This window comes from Takifugu flavidus, chromosome 1 (assembly GCF_003711565.1).
Source record: "Takifugu flavidus isolate HTHZ2018 chromosome 1, ASM371156v2, whole genome shotgun sequence".
Taxonomy (NCBI): domain Eukaryota; kingdom Metazoa; phylum Chordata; class Actinopteri; order Tetraodontiformes; family Tetraodontidae; genus Takifugu; species Takifugu flavidus.
Genome location: NC_079520.1, coordinates 10,252,271 through 10,270,848, shown reverse-complemented (window position 1 = coordinate 10,270,848; position 18,578 = coordinate 10,252,271). Strand labels below are relative to the sequence as shown.

General features: G+C 44.2%; 4 protein-coding genes across 5 annotated transcripts; all 4 read left to right on the top strand.

The window, feature by feature from the left end:
• The first annotated feature begins 81 nt into the window (after positions 1–81).
• On the top strand, positions 82–5,253 carry cldn10b (claudin 10b). Of its 2 annotated transcripts, XM_057039880.1 has the most exons (6): positions 82–97; positions 818–1,260; positions 4,006–4,167; positions 4,260–4,341; positions 4,416–4,514; positions 4,596–5,253. In XM_057039880.1, exons 2-6 carry the CDS (start codon positions 1,047–1,049, stop codon positions 4,750–4,752), a joined length of 714 nt encoding a protein of 237 aa, XP_056895860.1. In that variant the 5' UTR covers positions 82–97; positions 818–1,046; the 3' UTR covers positions 4,753–5,253. The 2 variants fall into 2 exon arrangements, with proteins under 2 accessions (XP_056895860.1, XP_056895869.1); XM_057039889.1 differs by lacking the exons at positions 82–97; positions 818–1,260 and adding an exon at positions 3,134–3,471.
• Positions 5,254–5,428: 175 nt separating this feature from the next.
• Positions 5,429–8,583, top strand: LOC130529528 (claudin-10). Its single transcript, XM_057039867.1, has 5 exons — positions 5,429–5,740; positions 6,261–6,422; positions 6,500–6,587; positions 6,688–6,795; positions 6,887–8,583. Exons 1-5 carry the CDS (start codon positions 5,509–5,511, stop codon positions 7,074–7,076), a joined length of 780 nt encoding a protein of 259 aa, XP_056895847.1. The 5' UTR covers positions 5,429–5,508; the 3' UTR covers positions 7,077–8,583.
• Positions 8,584–9,720: 1,137 nt separating this feature from the next.
• Positions 9,721–11,216, top strand: LOC130529524 (claudin-10-like). The gene is made up of 5 exons (XM_057039853.1): positions 9,721–10,059; positions 10,135–10,296; positions 10,371–10,452; positions 10,525–10,632; positions 10,710–11,216. Exons 1-5 carry the CDS (start codon positions 9,828–9,830, stop codon positions 10,930–10,932), a joined length of 807 nt encoding a protein of 268 aa, XP_056895833.1. The 5' UTR covers positions 9,721–9,827; the 3' UTR covers positions 10,933–11,216.
• A 424-nt stretch (positions 11,217–11,640) lies between these two features.
• dnajc3a (DnaJ (Hsp40) homolog, subfamily C, member 3a) lies at positions 11,641–18,485 on the top strand. Its single transcript, XM_057036031.1, has 12 exons — positions 11,641–11,899; positions 12,330–12,440; positions 12,529–12,653; positions 13,028–13,102; positions 14,561–14,713; positions 14,797–14,978; positions 15,066–15,185; positions 15,494–15,599; positions 15,760–15,880; positions 17,525–17,657; positions 17,746–17,894; positions 18,020–18,485. The coding sequence occupies exons 1-12, from the start codon at positions 11,818–11,820 to the stop codon at positions 18,163–18,165; spliced, it is 1,503 nt and encodes a 500-aa protein (XP_056892011.1). The 5' UTR covers positions 11,641–11,817; the 3' UTR covers positions 18,166–18,485.
• Positions 18,486–18,578: the final 93 nt, after the last annotated feature.

Below are 18,578 nucleotides of genomic sequence, written 5' to 3'. Positions count from 1 at the left end.
TCAAATTCAAATATGGAGATCGATGTATATTACTTATGATTATTGTATCATGATTATTAATGTCTAATGACTGTTCGGGGACCAAAGCATGCTGATGGTAAATTAGCGTTTTAAATTAAAAACAAAAAAACATACAAAGTAAGGATTTAGAGTTCAAAATTCTCTTCAGCGTGTTTATACTTTGGGGATTTTAGCTGTCACATTTTACACTGGTGACCCGTTAACTTTGGTACAGTGAGTACATTGTTTGATTTAATCCAGCTGCAACAGTTCTTAATCTAAGCTTCCTGTTTTTATGTTGTTTGTTGTTGTTGTTGTTTTTTGTCTTTACTTCCGGGGCTGAAAGGATCAATTTAACTATTATTATTATTATTATTGAAAAATACACAGCACTTTATCCCAATGATTAACACTATATATTCAAATTTGACTTAAATGTGTGTGTTAGTGTTAATAACTGACAGTAGATATACAAAATGGTGTGATTTTTTTTAACCCTTTTAACTGACCAAAAGTAGTGAAAACTGTCTTTCTGGCACATAGCATAATCACCCCACCCCCCCCCTTACTGAGGACTATTCTATTTCCAATCCTTTTTTATTTATACTGCATGCACTGTTTCTTTCACAGGTTATTTTGAACTTTCTTCACACGTTCACATACGAGCTGGCAATCATTAGTCTCTGCCTTGCTAAATATTGTGAGCAGTAATAGGAGCCATGAGTGGACTTTGCTATGATGTATGTTGTTTTTTTGAGATCACTGATTACTCCTCTGTTGTTTTAGGCGTTAATACAGTACTTGTCCTTATTTTTAGACCAAAACTGAGGGCACTTTGGATGCAATGGGGTGAGATTTAATGACTAACAGCCAGCTCGCTCTTCCTGTGCGCCTCCGCTGTGAGACACCACCATTCCCACCATGCATGATCTTCCGTCTGTAAATCATCACAGTGAAACACATGTCCACAGTGTAATTTGACAGCCTGCAGCAATTTTTATTTCTTACCATTAAAAGAAATCTCCAAAAAAATTGGGAATATCCAAATGTCAGGCCTCCAGATCGTGGCTTTTGTTAGCGGCCTGGCTGGTTTGGGTGCGACCATCGGCGCTACGGTGTCCAATGAATGGAGGGCTACCAGCCGGGCATCCTCGGTCATCACCGCCACCTGGGTTCTCCAGGGTTTGTGGAACAACTGTGCTGGAAATGCTATTGGAGCTTTGCATTGCAGACCTCATCACACCATCCTGAAGCTGGAAGGTAAGTTGAGTTCTCTCAGAAAACTCAGATTGATGGCTGATACATCTGTCACGTTAGCACAGAAGACTGAGAACATGGCTGATCCCATATTTGTTGTACGACAATGTGGTGTAAAGAAAAAGGCAACAAATCCTCCATCATCACACAAATGTGTGAAGTGTTAAGAAAGGAGAAAGTGCAATTTTTTTTTAAAAAATAGCATCAAAACATTCAGTATTTCAGCATAGAAATGTGTTCAGGAATGCTCAAAACATCTTCACTGTAGTATCAATGATGTTCTAGTTTATTAAATAAGTCATACATGATCTAGTCAAAAATGTTTTATATTGAAATGGAGAGACAATGTCATGAGTGAAGTTGCTTAAGACTATAATTGAAAATATCAAATTTTGTCTTTTAGAGTTTCAAATGGTTGCTTTTAAAATAACAACAGGCATTAGTGTTTTTTAAAATTTTCTAAATGATGTTGTTTCCTTTACAAAGATGATAGCTTGTCAACATAAAAGCCAATGTAAAAGGTTTTATTTCCCTAGGATAGAATATCTCTAAGAATAATTTTTGGTCTACATTATGGTTCACAAGTTAACAGTAGCAAATATGTAACCTTTTGTTGGAATATTATACCAAGTCTTAGTCATGGAAGCTGTCGAAAGTGAGTGAGGCAGAGAGCAAATATACAAAATGACGCTTGACGTCACGTGATGTTTCATTTACCATCATCACTTAATTTATTGTTTTATTTCATCCTTTTTCCTGCAGAAAATAACCAATACTTTCCAAAATAAACTCTAACTGGTCTATTTGTATTATTTCCCAATCACAGTATTTAAAATAAAATGCTAAGTTTAAAACTAAATAACTGAATTTACACATTCACTTTAAAACTTAGCTGTTATTCCAGAAATAATTACTTTATAAAGGAGAACTAAGTGTTTTGTAATTCCCACTGTGGCCTGATGGTGGCAGCAGTGCGATGCCCATAAACTCCAACCTCTCTGCAGCGGTTCCACCTGATGGCGCTCTGATTTATTGCGTGTGCGTGCGTGTCAGCATTCCTCTGCAGGGTTACAGAAACATCACTTATAAAGCACTTTTTAAATATAGGTGAATAATGCAGCGTAGTGTGTGTCCTGCACTGCATCAGCACCATGCTGACAGACATATCTAAAAACAAATGCAAAATAACAGGAACATCTATGTAATTTGTCAAAGGTGAGTCTGTAGGTAAATGTGATGTAAGCACAGTTAAGGACCACACTGAGCTAGGACCACACCATGTTCACAAAAAGGTGTCTCCTGTAAGCTAAGGGAACGTAGTCGATTCTCTATTTTGTGCAGAATCATAAAGAAAATAGGACACAACAGTATCATTGTCCTTCAACATTAATGTTAAATAAAATAAACTACTTCATACACTTTGTACATCTAATTTGTCATATCCATGCTTTTACAATATGGACAAATGACTGTATCCTTCGCTGCTGTTAAATAAATGAATGTGGCTGTTTGTTATCATCATCTTTTACTGGGTCCTGTTTTTCTTCGAAGAGAGTTAAAATGAAGCGAGCGAACAGAACAGTTGCGAAGCCTTTGCTTTATATTTTCAGACAGACAAACAGCAAGTTCCTTAGACGTCGTTTGCATGTTATTTCTCAATGACAAAGCAGATCCTGAAATCTCTGATGACATCACCAGAAAAGCGGCCCGAGCCGGGCTGCGACACTAAACCTCATTCACGCGTCCCCCATCATCTATGACGCGGTAGACCAAAGCGGGGGTGGCAGACGCACTCGCAGTCCATTGGTCATCGGTTGATGTTTAAGAAAACTCCTCCCTACAGAATAGCGCAGTCCACGATACATTAACTATCAATCACAGCCTATTCATTAAAGTTAGTAGGGCAGCGCCCGGCTACATTTCCAACGAATCTTACCAACCAGGGTAGCCTCAACCTCGGATCTCTACACCGGGTCGCCGCCCAGCCGAATCCGCGCTGCGAGATGTATCAGGAGATCTTGGCGTTCGTTCTTAGCACTGTGGGCTGGGTGCTGGTGTCCTCCACTCTGCCGACGGACTACTGGAAAGTGTCCTCGCTGGATGGGACGGTCATCACTACGGCGACCTACTGGTCCAACCTGTGGAAGGCCTGTGTCACTGATTCAACTGGCGTGTCCAACTGCAAAGACTTCGCCTCGATGCTGGCGCTGGATGGTCAGCGGCTGTTATTCAATGATGATCTCGCTTGAGTTCCGTTGTTCTGTTACCTCGAATTTGTTTGATGTTTTTAAGGTTCCTTTTTGAGTTTCTGGTGCACCTGTTCATTCATAGAGGGTTTCTTTTGCTCGGGGATTCACAAATTGATATCCCGGAGCCCTAAACCACATCCAGGAATCAACCCTTTACCTTCAACTGTGTCAATGTTTAGCTTCAGTTCTCAGAGCTTGAACGCGGTTCGGGAGATTTACTGGTAACCTCGGGCACTTTCTCCCACGGCTGACTAGTCTCAGGGGTTAACTTTCAAGGTAATATTTGTCTTAATATCACACCTGAATGACAGATTTCCTCCAAGGACACTCACCACGCTAAGCTCGACGGGCCTGAAAACAATTAGGCCCAGTCGGGACAAATTGCATTTGGATCCTTTATGTGTAAATCGGTCATAAGGTCACCGCTCCGTTGGCCGTGCGGAGGGTGGAGACTACAACCGTTCCCTTGGTGCTTTGACGGCTCTCTTGGTGTGTGCAGGCTACATCCAAGCATGCAGGGGACTGATGATCGCAGCCATCTGTTTGGGGTTTTTTGGCTCTATATTCGCTCTGGTTGGAATGAAATGCACTAAAATTGGAGGAAGCGACAGGAGCAAAGGCAGGATCGCCTGTTTCGCTGGTGTCAACTTCATCCTGAGTGGTGAGTGCTCTTTTATTGTTAGCCTTTTGGAAAGTGAGGCATCCTTGTGATCTCCCAGTTCTGACCGAATTGCTCCTTCCTCTCCTGCGTAGGCCTGTGCTCACTGTCAGCCTGCTCCCTCTACGCGCACCAGATCACCTCAGAGTTCTTTGACCCGTTGTATGTGGCACAGAAGTAAGAAGAAAGCAACTGGAAAAGAACATTTCTACTCCGTTTTTACTCCGTTCCTCAGCTGTGGCTGTTTGCAGGTATGAGCTGGGAGCTGCCCTGTTCATCGGCTGGGCCGGTTCTCTTCTCTGCATTCTCGGGGGCTCCATGTTGTGCTTCTCAATCGCAGGCACGAAAAGGTCTGTAGCAGCAAATCAGAAGCCTTTGTTGCTTTGAACCCCCCCTGCTTACTGTTCTGTGTGTGTTCTGCCTCTTTAAAGCCACAGGCAGACTAAATATATCTACAAAGGTGCTGCCTCACACTCTCACGTCTCCTCCTACCCGAGAGCTCAGGCCAAGTCCGTGAACCAGAGACCACCTCCAGAATACAGCGACGCCTCCAAGATGCAGCATTTTGATAAGAGCGCATACGTGTGAGCGTTGTGGTGCAGACGTGCGCACAGTTAAATGGTAGCACTTTCTCTCCAACAGCACTACGTTCTGCTGGCGTCTTTCAGGTTTAGGGCTTTTAATATTTACATGTCTTTCTTATTGTTGTATTATGGTTTACTTGGTTTTCCCATTTTTGTTTTTTCACATCAAATATTACAGATATGTTCCAGGATTAAAGCACCCTAATGGATCTTGCTAGTCTAAATCTTCGATACCTTCTTCAATATCTTCGTGTTGTCTTTTCTAGATGTCCTTTTTGATACAGTATTTTGTAAGACATCCTCTGTTGGTTGTACTTTTAACTGCAAGTAACCAGCACATGTTGTTAATCTGTAATGACAATATTTAAAGCTGTGTCGAACGTGGATTCTCTTGTCTTCTATGACGTAATCATTAACTTTAATTCTGTAAAAAGCAAATTTGCAACTTAACAGATTATAAGCAGAAGGGAAAGAGGTGCAAATAAAATGAACTTTGCAAAGCGCGTCCCACGGTCTTGTTTTATTCCAGTGTCCCGTCGGTTTTAAACCTTTGTTCTCCGTCCTTTGGGATGGATCGGTTGTTGATGAAACTGGAATATGACAGAGGTGGAGAGGATGACTCAATGAGGGCAGCACACTCCAGAGGGTTTACAGTAAACATCTCAAAGTTCCCATCAACACAGGTGGCGCACGATGACACCAAGACAGACGCACAGCCCAGCACACGTCGCACCACAGAGAGAACCCAGCAGCTTCAGAAATGAGGAAACGTCTGATCCAAATTTTTGGCTTCCTGCTCACATCGCTGGGATGGGTGTTTGTGCTGTGTACCATAGCCATGGACTACTGGAGGATCACACAACTAGGAGGACAAGGAGGTTCTTTTATCATCAAGGTGGCCTGGTACTGGTCCAACCTGTGGAAGGACTGTTTCACCGACTCTACCGCCGTCACCAACTGTAGAGACTTCCCTGTGCTCTGGGCTGTAACACGTAAGAACCTAGAACCAAGTACAGATAACCATCGCATTCTGTGTGTGTGTGTGTGTGTGTGTGTGTGTGTGTGTGTGTGTGTGTGTGTGTGGTGTGTGTGTGTGTGTGTGTGTGTGTTTGGTCCAACTTCCATTTTTAATTGTAAATAGGGTGAGAAATCTTTATGCCATCATTGACACATCAGATTTGATTTTGTTAAAGAAGTTGAAAGTAGGACAAGTTTTTTAAACGTGTATTCAAGATTCAAGATTCAAGAGTACTTTATTGATCCCTTTAGGGGGTGTCCATCAGGGAAATTAGCATCTCCAAAGAAACATACAGCACTGTACAACATTTCCCACCACCATTACACCCCATTAAACCTATTAAAGATAATAAAAATATAATAAAATAAGAAATAAAATAGAATAAATTAAAAATAGAATATGAATATAAATATAAATATAAAACTATAAAAATGTTCCAGTGTATTCAGTGTACTGTTGGTAGCGATACTTTAGAGCTTCCTGTTATCCCGTAGCTTTTGTCCAGGGTGTCCGTGGACTGCTCATGTGTGGGATAACTCTTGGCTTCTTCGCCGTGGTGCTTTGCTTTATCGGGATGGAGTGCACGTATATTGGCGGAGCGGAAAAACTTAAGGACAAGCTCGTTTTTGCTGGAGCCGTGCTTCATTTCGTAGGAGGTGAGTGTGGCTCCTAAATGAATAAATGTGTTTTGCCTTCATTTTCCTCTCTGAATGGACGATACCTCACCACCCAGGTATATCCAATATTGCTGGCTACTGTTTATACATCAACAGGATCGCCAGGACAACCTTTGCCCCAAGTGTTGGGCCGGGAGTGTTACGGTACACACCCCACCACGATACTCCCACAAAGAATTATAGTTCCGGAAAATATCACCCCTTAAATAAAAATGTGATTGTTCTTAAAATGACTTGATTCCAGGTATGACCTTGGTCCTCCCATATTTCTGGGATTGGTGGGATGTTTCCTCATCTTTTTGGGGGCTGTGTTTTACGCTGTGACGGTCTGCTATGTTCTACGCCGTGAAAGGTACCTTCATTGACCCACCTACACACTTCTTTGTTTCTGGAAGTGATTATTTTAAAGTGTTAATAACTTTGGCCTGTTTGTGGTCTCACAGTCAGGTTGTATATGCAAATGGGGGAGGCACGTACATGTACCCTCGCACCAGGGGCCTGTACACTGGATACTACAGACCATCCAGACTGTACGGAACTTACATGGGCTCAAGACTCTCCAGGAGCTCCAAGATCTCAAAGATTTCCCAGACGACCCCGACAAAAGTGTCAGAGAGAGACGCATTTGTGTAGTTCCCAAGCGCAAGTCCAGTTTCCAGGGAGACGGTCACTTTTTAGGAGATTTAGGACCACAGAGCTCGACCAGTCCCACCACATCACGGTTTGAATTCACTCTCATTTCTGCTAAAAAAGGAGGAGACTGCAGGCAGAGGCGACGTGAGCCACGGAGCTAAAGCACGCCGGCCTTTGTCAACTCGTGTTTTTCTTGAACGTTTACAACCTTTTTGTCTGTAACAATGCTTTATCTAATTAAACGAACATTTACCTGCTCCGCTCTTAATGTGTGTCGCACAATAATCAAACTAGGAGAGATTTATAAAAACAGATTTCCTTTTCATTTACACAGGTGAAAACAGTTGCTCACTTCAATCCCATTAAATTCCTTTCAGTTGACAGGTGTAAATGTTCGCTTCATGTAATGAGGAAGAACAATCGGATTGGGAGAGAGTCAATGACAAAAGCCGCATAACCATAATCTGGGCGAGTCTTTATAAAATGTCAGATGGATTCCTGAACATGGAGACTTTTCTGATGCGGCTAAATTCTGTTTGCTGCTTTTAAATCCCTTGGTGATAAATTACAAAGGAAATCTGGCAATAAGAAAACTCATCTTAGACATATTTACCCGTTACCATGGTCGCAGGGTTGAAGACAGAAAAAGAACCATACACACCTAAGTAGCCATTACACCTAAACCCAAATGCATGTCTTTGGACGCAGACAAGAGGAGAGCTTGCAAACGCCACAAAGGAAAGTTTCTGGACTCTGGACATTCTTGCCTTTTAAAAACAGTGCTAATCTCTGAACCACGAGTCACCCAACTCTCAACATATTAAATGTGACCTGACCAGCAGGTAAAGACATCAGAGGAGCCATTGGACCAGGACCAAGAGGCTGGCTTCAGTCTACTGACAGTTCCTCCTTGATGCTCCCTCCCTCTCTAGGGTTCGACGCCGTTGTAATGTGACCATAATAGTTGGACAAATCATGTCCCCAAATCGCCAGGAGTTTTCCACACATCCAAGATTTTCCCTACCTGAACTAACCCCAAGGTCATTGGTGACCTCGGGCCGTTTCTCCCACGTCTGAGTACAAACCCAGACAGTCAAGACATTTTTACCTGCTTAGTTGTGAGTTTCAGTTTAGAGGTTAGACAAGCAACTTTGATTACTGTGCAAGATTTCTGTGTTGTGTAGTGTAATTATTTTATTTTTTTGTTTTTAAACGTAGCCTGCGCTGGCTCCCAGTATCCATCCATCCATGCCAAATAACAGGTTAGGTATTAGTGTTTGCCTGTCAACGGAGAGCTGCCCTCTGTCTCAGCTGGGAAGGTTCTGTTCCCTGTACTGTGTTCAATAGAAGTGAAGCTTCTAAAGCTTCAGCCTGATGAACTCTGTGCCCACATGTGCTACTGAACATCTGGTTATCTCCTGACTGATAAAAATATTTAAATCAGAGAACGTATTTGACTGTACACATTTATGTACCGGTAAGTCAATAATAAAGGGGATAAAGTGGACTTTGGTTTGCATCTTTTGGAAATAATATGTTATTATTTCACTGAGGAATTCACTTTGTTGTTGGATTGTATCATCAAATATGTTGTGTTATTTTCTCTAAGCAAATTTGAGAAGGTTTACAGTCAACATTTCACCAAAATTGTTTAAAGCCCTCAGTCATGACACACACACTGCTGCTGACTTGGCATTTAGTGTGTTTCATGTAAAAGCTTCAGAGTTTTTTTTCTTGTTACCGGTATCAGGAAACAGTATGTTGCTCTTATGTTGCACTGACTGTTCCTTGTCTCTGAGCTCACTTTCACCTTATCTTAAATATGAACTTTAAAAAAAATCAACAATCTGCTGTTCCTTATTTGTCCACTAGATGGGCTTGAGACAGTAATTTCTGTTGACCCTTTGGAGCAAACTGACACATGTACAGCCCGACACACTTTGCTCACTTCATGACATTTAAATCAACACTGGGTAAAAACGAGGTGGGCTGCTGTCTTCAAACGGAGACTTGAAAAACCTGTCCTGCTGTTGTTTTGGATAACTAGCATAAACACAATCTTTCACACTTTTCCACCACGTACTGTGATGCAAGATATCCTGACTTCAGTCAAACCCACCCGACATTTTAATTTTGCACCTCATCTTAAAACATCAAATGAATGAGGAAAGAGTTCAGTCTTTAGAAATATAAAGGTCAGGAGGTCACCAGCAGCACAGATCTTCCAGAACATCTATATATGATATAGAATGTATAGTTTCCTTATTACTTTTTTTTGCATTTTTTCCTGTATTGTTTGTGTATAATTACATGTCCAGATTATTGCCAGATTTAGCCTATTGGTAGAAGAGAGGGACCCATGCTGATCATGTATGGTCACGTGTATCTTGCTAACAACAAAGTCAAAATCACCTCCACCGTACAGAACTGTATCTCAAGGCAAAACAGGCGATGATAAACACAGAACATGTTGAGCCAGTTCCCACCTGTTTGAGGTACCTGGAACATCTGAGTCGAATGGTAAGCGAAACTGACCCCAAGCAGCGTATGCTAACATGTGGCTAACTCACAACAAACACCTCCACTATACCGAATCATAGTTCAAGGGAAAACATGTGATGATGAACACAAACCATGTTTAGCAGGTTCCTGGCAGCTCCCAGTACACAGAGGGACGTATTTCCAGACAGCACTGGATAGGAAGTGTGGAGCCAGAGATTTCTTCACCTGGCAGCCTGAGTGGGAGCAAACATGGCTTACAGGACTGTGGTGATGTATATGGAGATTGGCTGCTTTGTGCTGTGTGTGTCGGGATGGATCCTGGTGTGTTCCACCATGCCCACAGAGATCTGGACCTGGTCAGAGGTGGGGAGCATCGTCTTGACCACTTCAAACTACTTCTCCAACCTGTGGAAGGACTGCATCTCCGACTCAACCGGAGTATCGGACTGCAAGGGAATCCCTTCCATGCTGGCGCTGAACTGTGAGTAAAGCACAGCTCTGCAGGTGATTCACGCAGGAAGCCATGAAACCAGCGTTTGATGTTGCTCCTGGACAGGGGACATCCACATGTGCCGCGCCCTCATCATCATTGCCATCATCCTGTCCTTCTTTGGATCAATCCTGGTGCTGGTGGGAATGAAGTGCACAAAAATTGGGGGGACGGAGATCGTGAACGCTAGAGTCACATTTGCCGGCGGGATGAACTACCTTATTGGAGGTACTGGGAACTTATTCAAGAGCAGCAAAGCACTGTGAGACGTTGCTAGAACTAATGTGTGCTGTTTATTTCAGGGATGTCTTCTATGGTTGCGTTCTCCTATTATGGCAACAAAATCAGAGCAGAATTTCAAGACCCCAGCTATGTAGCTCAGAAGTATGTGCACTTTTGACTTCCACCAGCAAACTCAACACAAGACAAACTGACAGATTTAACGGTATTCACCAGGTTTGAAATAGGAGTCGGTGTTTTTGTTGGCTGGGGAGGCTCAACTTTACTTGTCGTAGGAGGTCTCATCTACAGTATATTTGCTGGGAGGGAAGGCTGTCAATCAAGGTACGATCCTAAAATCTATTGGTTTTTTACTCACTTGTAGAGAAAATTACTATTTATTTTCAATTGGAAATTTACAGCCCAAAGAGACTCCAGGTCTACCAGTTCCCTGCTGCCTACACGGCTGTTCCGTCCAGGAAGAGCATCGTGTCGATTCCTCCTACAGAAAGGAGTCGGAGGACAGGGATCACCTCCATCGACAGCAGTGGCAGCGGCAGCAGCAGCGGCAGCGGCAGCCGGGTCAGCAGCATGTCGGGGACCACCACCTCCTCAAAGACCACAGCGTCATTTGAATATGTGTGACCTTTTATCTGGCTGAGCTTCGCTTGGAAGATATTTTTGGTTGTCTGCGTTTGTATTAAACTGTATTTTGAAGTAGTTAAAAGTGTATAAATAAAACATATAGGTCAGCAATCCAAACCTCTAAAGAAATGAGATTTATGTCAACATCAAGAAGAGATGAATGGATGTGTTCACCGCTTTCAGCAAAGTGAGGATATAAAGGAAAAGTATTCTGAGATCTCCTTTAAAATCTGCAGTATCACTGGTTTATAGGAGTGATAACAAAGACTGACAGCTAAACTTTCCTTTTCTCTCTTTGGTTCTTGAAGCAGGCATCCAGTTTCAATTACAGTAGTAAAAACACACTTATGATACAAATATAAATGGGTATGATCAGATATAAACTACTCTCAGGGCTGGGTTGTGAATGTATGTGTGTATAGAGACACACACAACACACATACATATATACATGAATATGAACGTGTGTGTGGTTATATGGTGTGTCTATATATGTGCTATATATGGTATGGTTTATGTACATTTTGGTTGGTATAATATGTTTTTTATATTTAGAAATATTTAAATAATGTAAATTCTAATTTAAAGCAATATTTAGTACTTTTGATGGGAAGTGAGCGCGCGCGCGCACGCGGACTGTACCGTTTAATGCTGCCGTGGCTCCTCTCCGTTGAACGAGCGGCGGTGGGCGTGGTTTGCAGGGCAACAGCCAATCAGAGTCGCCCACGACCGGGTCGGAGCGGTCCGCTGCGAGTCTGTGACTGGGGAAAAAGGAGCAATGTTGGCCGCTGGTCAACACATGGGACGGCTGAGATCCAGGTGATACCGGACCACAAGTTGTTGTAAGGTCGACAAAGTCAGGAGCCGTCTGGTGAAAGTGTAACCATGGTTTCCATCGACCACGCTGCTCGCAAACTACTGTCCTACGTCCCATATGTTCTTGTTTTGATTGACCTGAGATATGAAGGTAAGAAGCTCGTTTCTTTTAATTTCCAACAAAGCCAGTCAACGGCAGAATAACCAAAGCGCTAACTAACCGACCACTTTGAGCAAAGCCTGCTTTAAATCTGAGCAACTTGCAGAGAACTGACATTACCAGCATTGGCTAAGCTAAGCGAGCTAGCTTATCAATTGCCCTACTGTACATAGCCGATTTTAGCTTCCAGTAAATTTCCTAAAACTGCACCAACTAACATATTTTGGCCGTGTCCTACCACTGGCATCAGTGTTCGTCTCATAAACGCTCACGACAACATGTCACAGTCCCAAGTTGCCAACTTGACAGGCGTGTTGCCCGCTGTCACCGTGGACCAGCGTGACTTATTGATCCGTGCGCCGCCATGTCCTGACTTCACGTGCACGCTCTTCATGCGTGTTGTGTGCCGTGTGTTTGTCAGGGGTGAAATGCGGCAGGGATGGGAGTGTGGATCACCATATGGAGATGGGAAAGAAGCTGCTCGCCGCTGGCCAACTCGCAGACGCGCTGTCGCATTTCCACGCAGCTGTGGGTAAGAGACGTGCACGACGGGCGCGTGTCCATCCAGATGTATGGCTAATCATATCCACAGGGTCAGTGTGCACGTCCTTTCTTTGCAGATGGAGATCCAAAGAATTACATGGCCTACTACAGCAGAGCTACCGTGTTCCTGGCGATGGGGAAGTCAAAGTCGGCTCTGCCGGACTTGAGTAAAGTCATTGAACTCAAACCAGACTTCACATCGGTGAGGTTCTCCGTTTAGACCGCTGCGGGTAACATGTGGAAGTGGCTGCTAATGTCATGCATTCAACTGCAATTCACCTTCCATGATGACTGGAGAGTTGTGGCGCTTTTGATGGATAAGGAGGCTTGCTTGGTGCAGATTAAAGCCAAAACGTTTAGACGGATTGTGAGCAAGACCTCTTTTTGCTCCTCACATTGTTGTTAGTGAGATTAGGACTATTTGCATGTCCTCTACTGCAGCACGTGGAACGTGAATTTAAATAACTGAACGCCGCTGGGATCAGCTGGACTGGGAAACCAGTCTGTTGTGTCAGCTGTGTCACTAAGTGTATTGACAGCCTCATTCAAAACTGGTTTCCCCTCCTCTCTTTAAAGGCGCAGCTCCAAAGAGGAAATCTCCTCCTGAAGCAGGGGAGACTGGATGAAGCGGAGAGTGACTACAAGAAAGTGGTGAGTGAAGTCAGGCCTTTCACCGCTGAGGATCCGGGTCTGTCCAGCAGGTGGCAGTGTTGGACTGCGTCAGAGTGGCGGGGGGGGCTCATGACAGTTTGCAAAATAACTCAAAAAGTTATGAAGGGATTTTACTGAAATTTTCAGGAAATGTTGATAATGGGTGATTGAAGATCCTTTTAAATTTTAGTGATGTTTTGAATTCTGGATGGACTTTAACCTTCAAAGCCAAGCATCCTTGATCATGAAGCAATTCCTATTTCATGGAACTGTGCGTTACTACTGCTTTAGTCACAATATGTGGGGGAATGAGCTACTTGCTTTTAGGTTCATTTAGGTCCATTAATGAAAGATGACTCCGATCTCTCCCAGTGGCTTGATGCTCTAATCGGAATCATCATTTATAATCTGCTGCCTCTCTCAGCGATGTTTTGAGACATTAACCCTCGAATACAAGATGAGCAACCTTTCTGAAGATAATCCAAGTAATTGGCGTATTACCTTTGTTTTAATGAGGTAACATTGCTAGAGGCTTGTTGATTAAAGGTAAATAACTAATTATTATAATTTAGAAGAGAGTCTGGACACAGAGGTGGTATAATGTGATATCTGTGATCTATCACCCATACGATGATTATTCAATTGACACTAAATCCTCCTGGACCCTCAGAGAAATTGTTTTGTTTTTTTTTAAAGCTTATTATGGGCTTTAAAATGTTGCTGAAGTGTTTTCCCCTACAATGACCATTTCCCGGTTCGTTAGACAACATCCCCAGCAGCCACAGATGACCCTGCTATCTGCCTTTAAAAGCATCGGGCGTTCTCAGGTGCAGGAAAATACGTTTGTTTCCCGTGGGCAGATGGGGGATTATGAAGGTCAGGCAGCCTCTTCTAACCTTGTCAATTGGCTTAATTTATGATACGCATTATTTAAAGTCTGGGGGGCCTCTTTGAGGCAGAGGGAAGTCTTGTAACTGGGAACCTCCAAGTAGACATGAGGGCAGTTAAAGACCTGAGGCTGGAAATCATCCAGACTTGTGCCGTTAAATAATAAACCCTCCTTGGCGGAGCAGTTTGCAGTTTCAGAGGTGCCTCCTGTTCTGCTGCTTCAGCACTCTGAACCTCTGGCTAAGATTACCCATCATATTTAGACCTTCTCATGTTTTCAAAATTGATTGTTGTGGAATTTCTCACCAAGGTCATTTAGTAAATAAAGCATCATTAGCTGGGATTGCTCTGTGATGGCCTCTATAATAAGAATGATTATCGTGTAATGGGTGCAGGAATAACGTGCACTGTTAGCATGAGAACCTAGATAACAGCTTATTTTATCAAGCCACCACCTCCCCTCATTACCAATTCAGTGGATTTTACATTGTTTCCAGACATGTTGCTTCATTCATGGCAACGTTCCCTCAGTACGTGTGCAGTGTTCTGACCCGCCTTCTGATGTTCCAGCTCAAGTCCAATCCCAGCCAGAAAGAGGAGAGAGAAGCCCAGAATCAGCTGAGGAAGTCCGATGAGATCCAGCGGCTGCTGGCTCAGGCGCACGACAGCTACAACAGCCGCGACTGCGGGACAGCTGCGGCCCTGCTGGACGCCGTCATCGAGGTAAGCCGGCACGGAGCTGCTGTTCTGCAGGTGCCCTCCGTGTCCCCCCCCCGCGGCGCCTCAGTTCTTTCTGCCGTTCACAGACCTGCGTTTGGGACGTGGCCTCTCGTGAGATGAGAGCCGAGTGCTTCATTGAAACGGGGGAAATGGGGAAGGCCATCAGCGACCTGAAAGCCACATCCAAGTTAAAGAACGACAACACCCAGGCTTTCTACAAACTCAGCACCATCTACTACACTCTTGGAGACCACGAGATGTCCCTCAAGTAAGACGCGTCTCCTGTACTATCGGTGGTTGACCAGGATGGAGGGAGCTCTTCAGCTACTGAGGCCTTTTCCCTCCTCATCTGCAGTGAAGTGCGCGAGTGCCTGAAACTGGATCCAGACCACAAGCAGTGTTACAGCCATTACAAGCAAGTCCGAAAGCTCAACAAACAGATTCTGTCTGCAGAGGCACTGATCCAGGAGCAGAGGTGGGTGTGTGTGTGTGGTTTCATTTTCATATGCCACCCATTCACACACTGCTCATCTATATTTGGCCAATCAGATGGCGCGGTGCTGTCCTGCTGGCCCAGGCATACTGTACATGTGAGATCCTGACTCAAGTCGAGCTCCCAGAGAGGAATTTTTACATATCGTCCATTTTCTGGATGTTTTCTAGAAGCATTTGTATGTTATAAGTAACAGAAGTTGCGTCAGGTGTCCTGTTAGCTTTGACTTGTAGAAGAATCCCTGTTGATTAAACTGACAGAGGGATTAAGGCACTGATGCTGCCTTCCAGGTACGAGGATGCTGTAAACAAGTACGAAGCAGTGATGAAGACCGAGCCCGATGTGCATCACTTCACCGTCCTGGCCAAGGAGAGGATCTGCCACGCTCTGACACAGGTACGTCCTGCAGCTGGAGCCGGCCACAGCAGACCGGATCAGGGTCTGTGCTAAGCTAATTAGCAATAGTCGTTTTCCTGCTGCTTGAAGAGCGGGGGGGAAATGTGTCTCTGGGTCAGCGGAAAAAGACAAATAGTGTCGATATCTGCGTCCTGAGCAGGGGCAGCAGGCGAGCAGAGCGATCTCGGTGTGCAGCGAAGTCCTCCAGACAAACCCAGAGAACGTTAACACACTAAAGGACAGAGCAGAAGCCTACATTCAAGAGGAACACTATGAGGAAGGTAAGTGCCAGAGTTCTTTCTGTGGAAGCAAACGCTTGTTATTTATCTCAGAATGAAGCGTAGAGCTCAGTGTGTTCAGATATAAAGTGGGAGTCGGTTTGAACTGCTCTGCTGGTACATTTAGCTTGACGTCAGGTCTGGGAAGGTGCCAGAACACACAGCAACACCTTGGCTGGCTGCACGTGGATCAGTGTGAGACGGCCGCTGCTGAAACCTCTGAAAGTGAGGATTCAGGGGAGGAGAACCAGCCTTGCCTTGTTTTAGTTCATCCCTGTTTGTGTCGAGCATTACAACAATTTTAATGTCACCGGGACCGGTGGAACTTAAAGTTAGTGGCCCGTTAACCCCTGCACCATGTCCCGGGTCCTGAAGGCAGAGCTGCAGCTCTTTGGTGTTCAGACTGCCGCCCGCCGCTGTGACGGGAACTAGAAGAAAGGGAACGATGCCTTGCATTTCAGATGCTCTTCAAAGGTCCCCAGTGCCTCCCCAGCTCCAGCTGGAATGTTTATTCATATCTGCTTGGTTAGCGTGACACAGTGATGTTTAATTTTAGTCTGAGCTCGGTGAACAGCTCATACAAGTAGATGGAATAAGTCAACAGGCACAAAAACACGTTTGTTGAAACAGGAGATGGAATAACTCTCTGGCAGTTTTTAATTTACTCAGAAGAATCGACCAACTGTACTTTCATTCAGAGAGACAATGTTTCTATTGAAAGGAAAATGGAGATTTTACTTTCATTCGACATAAAATGACAAAAAAAAACAACCTATCTTTGTGAGGACAGGCCAAAGGACCTCACTTTGCCAGTAAAATACATATAGTGTAGAAAAACACACTCCCGTATGAGCTGTGTTGTCATTAATGTGGAGCAAACCTCAGGTGGGCTCTTAAGCTGTCAGCACCTATGGGTGTTAACTTCACCCCAGCACGCCTCCTGGTGTGAACAAGCCTCAAACAACCCAAACGGAGTGGACTCCAACAGCCAGCACACGCTGGGGTCCGATCCCAATGTGTTGGCAATACTTAAAATCATTCTGATGGTACACATTTTTAACTCAGCGGTTAAGGAGAGTGTGACATCATACTGGACAGTAGTGGCAGAGATCAGTCGCAGCACCGCGCAGGTTCAGCTGTTCCAATAGAAATGGAAATTATACAGTAATCCACTGGATTTATGTCCAGTTCCAGATGTCAGAATTATGGATTAAAACAGAGCGGGTCTTTATGAGGCACAGAGACAACATGACACCGGGGCGTGCGTTGTTCCCTTTCCAGAGGCAACAGGGCTAATCTCCATGGCAACCTATACCACAGTTGTGAAGAACTTTAGAGCCCGATGAAGCTGGCACGGCCCAAAACTCATGCAAAGTAGCAGCAAAGGAAACCATGACGGATGATGATCAGTGTGGCTCTCAGACACGGGTGTTATCTGTGCTGAGTCAGCTGTGTTATTGTTTGTTGTTTATTATTCAGGCATCAGGTTTGCTGTCTGTCAGGAGGGCGGCAGCGACTGAACATGTCAATGCAGCGATGGCAGGATGATGTAGAAGAGAGAAAACCCATCACGTTTCCATGTGAAATCACTGTTGTCGCCTTCCTCCTGTTAGCTGCCCAACTCCATTATTATTCTTATCTTTCCAGCTATCAGAGACTACGAGGCGGCAGCAAAACACGGTGAAAACGACCGTCAGATTAAAGAAGGCCTGGAGAGAGCCCAGCGACTGCTCAAACAGTCCAAGAAAAGAGACTATTACAAGATTCTGGGAGTTAAGAGGTGGGAACAGCATTGCGAGCACTGCTGACGTGTAGTAACTTTGGTATTAGCATGTGGTAAACTGACCGCGTCCGTCTCAACGGTTCAGGTCGGCCCAGAAGAAAGAGATTATCAGAGCGTACAGGAAGCTGGCTCAGCAGTGGCATCCAGACAACTTCCAGGATCCAGAGGAAAAGAAGCAAGCTGAGAAGAAGTTCATCGACATCGCTCAGGCCAAAGAGGTTCTAACAGACCCAGGTGGGAGGTGTAGCATCAGCACGCCTACAATGTTTCTAATCTTCTCATTAGAGTCTTCCAAGAGTCCAGCTGCCTTCCTTTGTTTCTTTATTGAGGACCTATTGATGCATTTGTCTTTTGCCCAGAAATGAGAACCAAGTTTGACCACGGAGAAGACCCCATGGATCCAGAGAGTCAGCAGCAACACAACTTCCACGGAGGCTTCCAGGGCTTCCAGGGATTCAATCCGTTCGGCTCCGGACCTTTCAGCTTCAAATTTGGCTTCAATTGAGGAAGCTTATCCAGCACAGATGAAGAGCAAAAACACACTTGAGGCCAATTATGACTATTAATTCATCTCAATTAAAGATACTGCATGGTTGTTGAATGAGGTAACTTTGAGTTCTATTTGAAAGTCTGTTGCTATGCCAACAAACGAGGGTCATGTGACTTAGCTGGTTGTACCTGTGACACTGTCATCTTTACCACCTACACTGTAAAACCCAGCTGACACCCAGTAAGCTTCAATGTGTACATAAGTACAGCACTATTTTTATATGGAGTTTTTTTCTGAAATGTAAATAAAGATCTATTTATGTACATGAAAGTGAACTGATGGAGTGTTGCTGTATGAACTCAATTTTAGCTTTGAGATTTGGTCGACACACACACTTAGGCAGCGCAGACCTTTGATGACTCGACCCA

Coding starts and splice junctions, on each gene's coding strand:
- cldn10b (XM_057039880.1), top strand. CDS start 1,047: ATGTCAGGCCTCCAGATCGTGGCTTTTGTTAGCGGCCTGGCTGGTTTG. Junction 4,342..4,415: donor CCGTTGTATGTGGCACAGAA/GTAAGAAGAAAG, acceptor GGCTGTTTGCAG/GTATGAGCTGGGAGCTGCCC. Junction 4,515..4,595: donor TCAATCGCAGGCACGAAAAG/GTCTGTAGCAGC, acceptor GCCTCTTTAAAG/CCACAGGCAGACTAAATATA.
- LOC130529528 (XM_057039867.1), top strand. CDS start 5,509: ATGAGGAAACGTCTGATCCAAATTTTTGGCTTCCTGCTCACATCGCTG. Junction 6,423..6,499: donor CGTGCTTCATTTCGTAGGAG/GTGAGTGTGGCT, acceptor CTCACCACCCAG/GTATATCCAATATTGCTGGC. Junction 6,588..6,687: donor GTTGGGCCGGGAGTGTTACG/GTACACACCCCA, acceptor ACTTGATTCCAG/GTATGACCTTGGTCCTCCCA.
- LOC130529524 (XM_057039853.1), top strand. CDS start 9,828: ATGGCTTACAGGACTGTGGTGATGTATATGGAGATTGGCTGCTTTGTG. Junction 10,297..10,370: donor GATGAACTACCTTATTGGAG/GTACTGGGAACT, acceptor TGTTTATTTCAG/GGATGTCTTCTATGGTTGCG. Junction 10,453..10,524: donor CCCAGCTATGTAGCTCAGAA/GTATGTGCACTT, acceptor GGTATTCACCAG/GTTTGAAATAGGAGTCGGTG.
- dnajc3a (XM_057036031.1), top strand. CDS start 11,818: ATGGTTTCCATCGACCACGCTGCTCGCAAACTACTGTCCTACGTCCCA. Junction 12,654..13,027: donor TCAAACCAGACTTCACATCG/GTGAGGTTCTCC, acceptor CTCTCTTTAAAG/GCGCAGCTCCAAAGAGGAAA. Junction 15,600..15,759: donor TCTGCCACGCTCTGACACAG/GTACGTCCTGCA, acceptor CGTCCTGAGCAG/GGGCAGCAGGCGAGCAGAGC.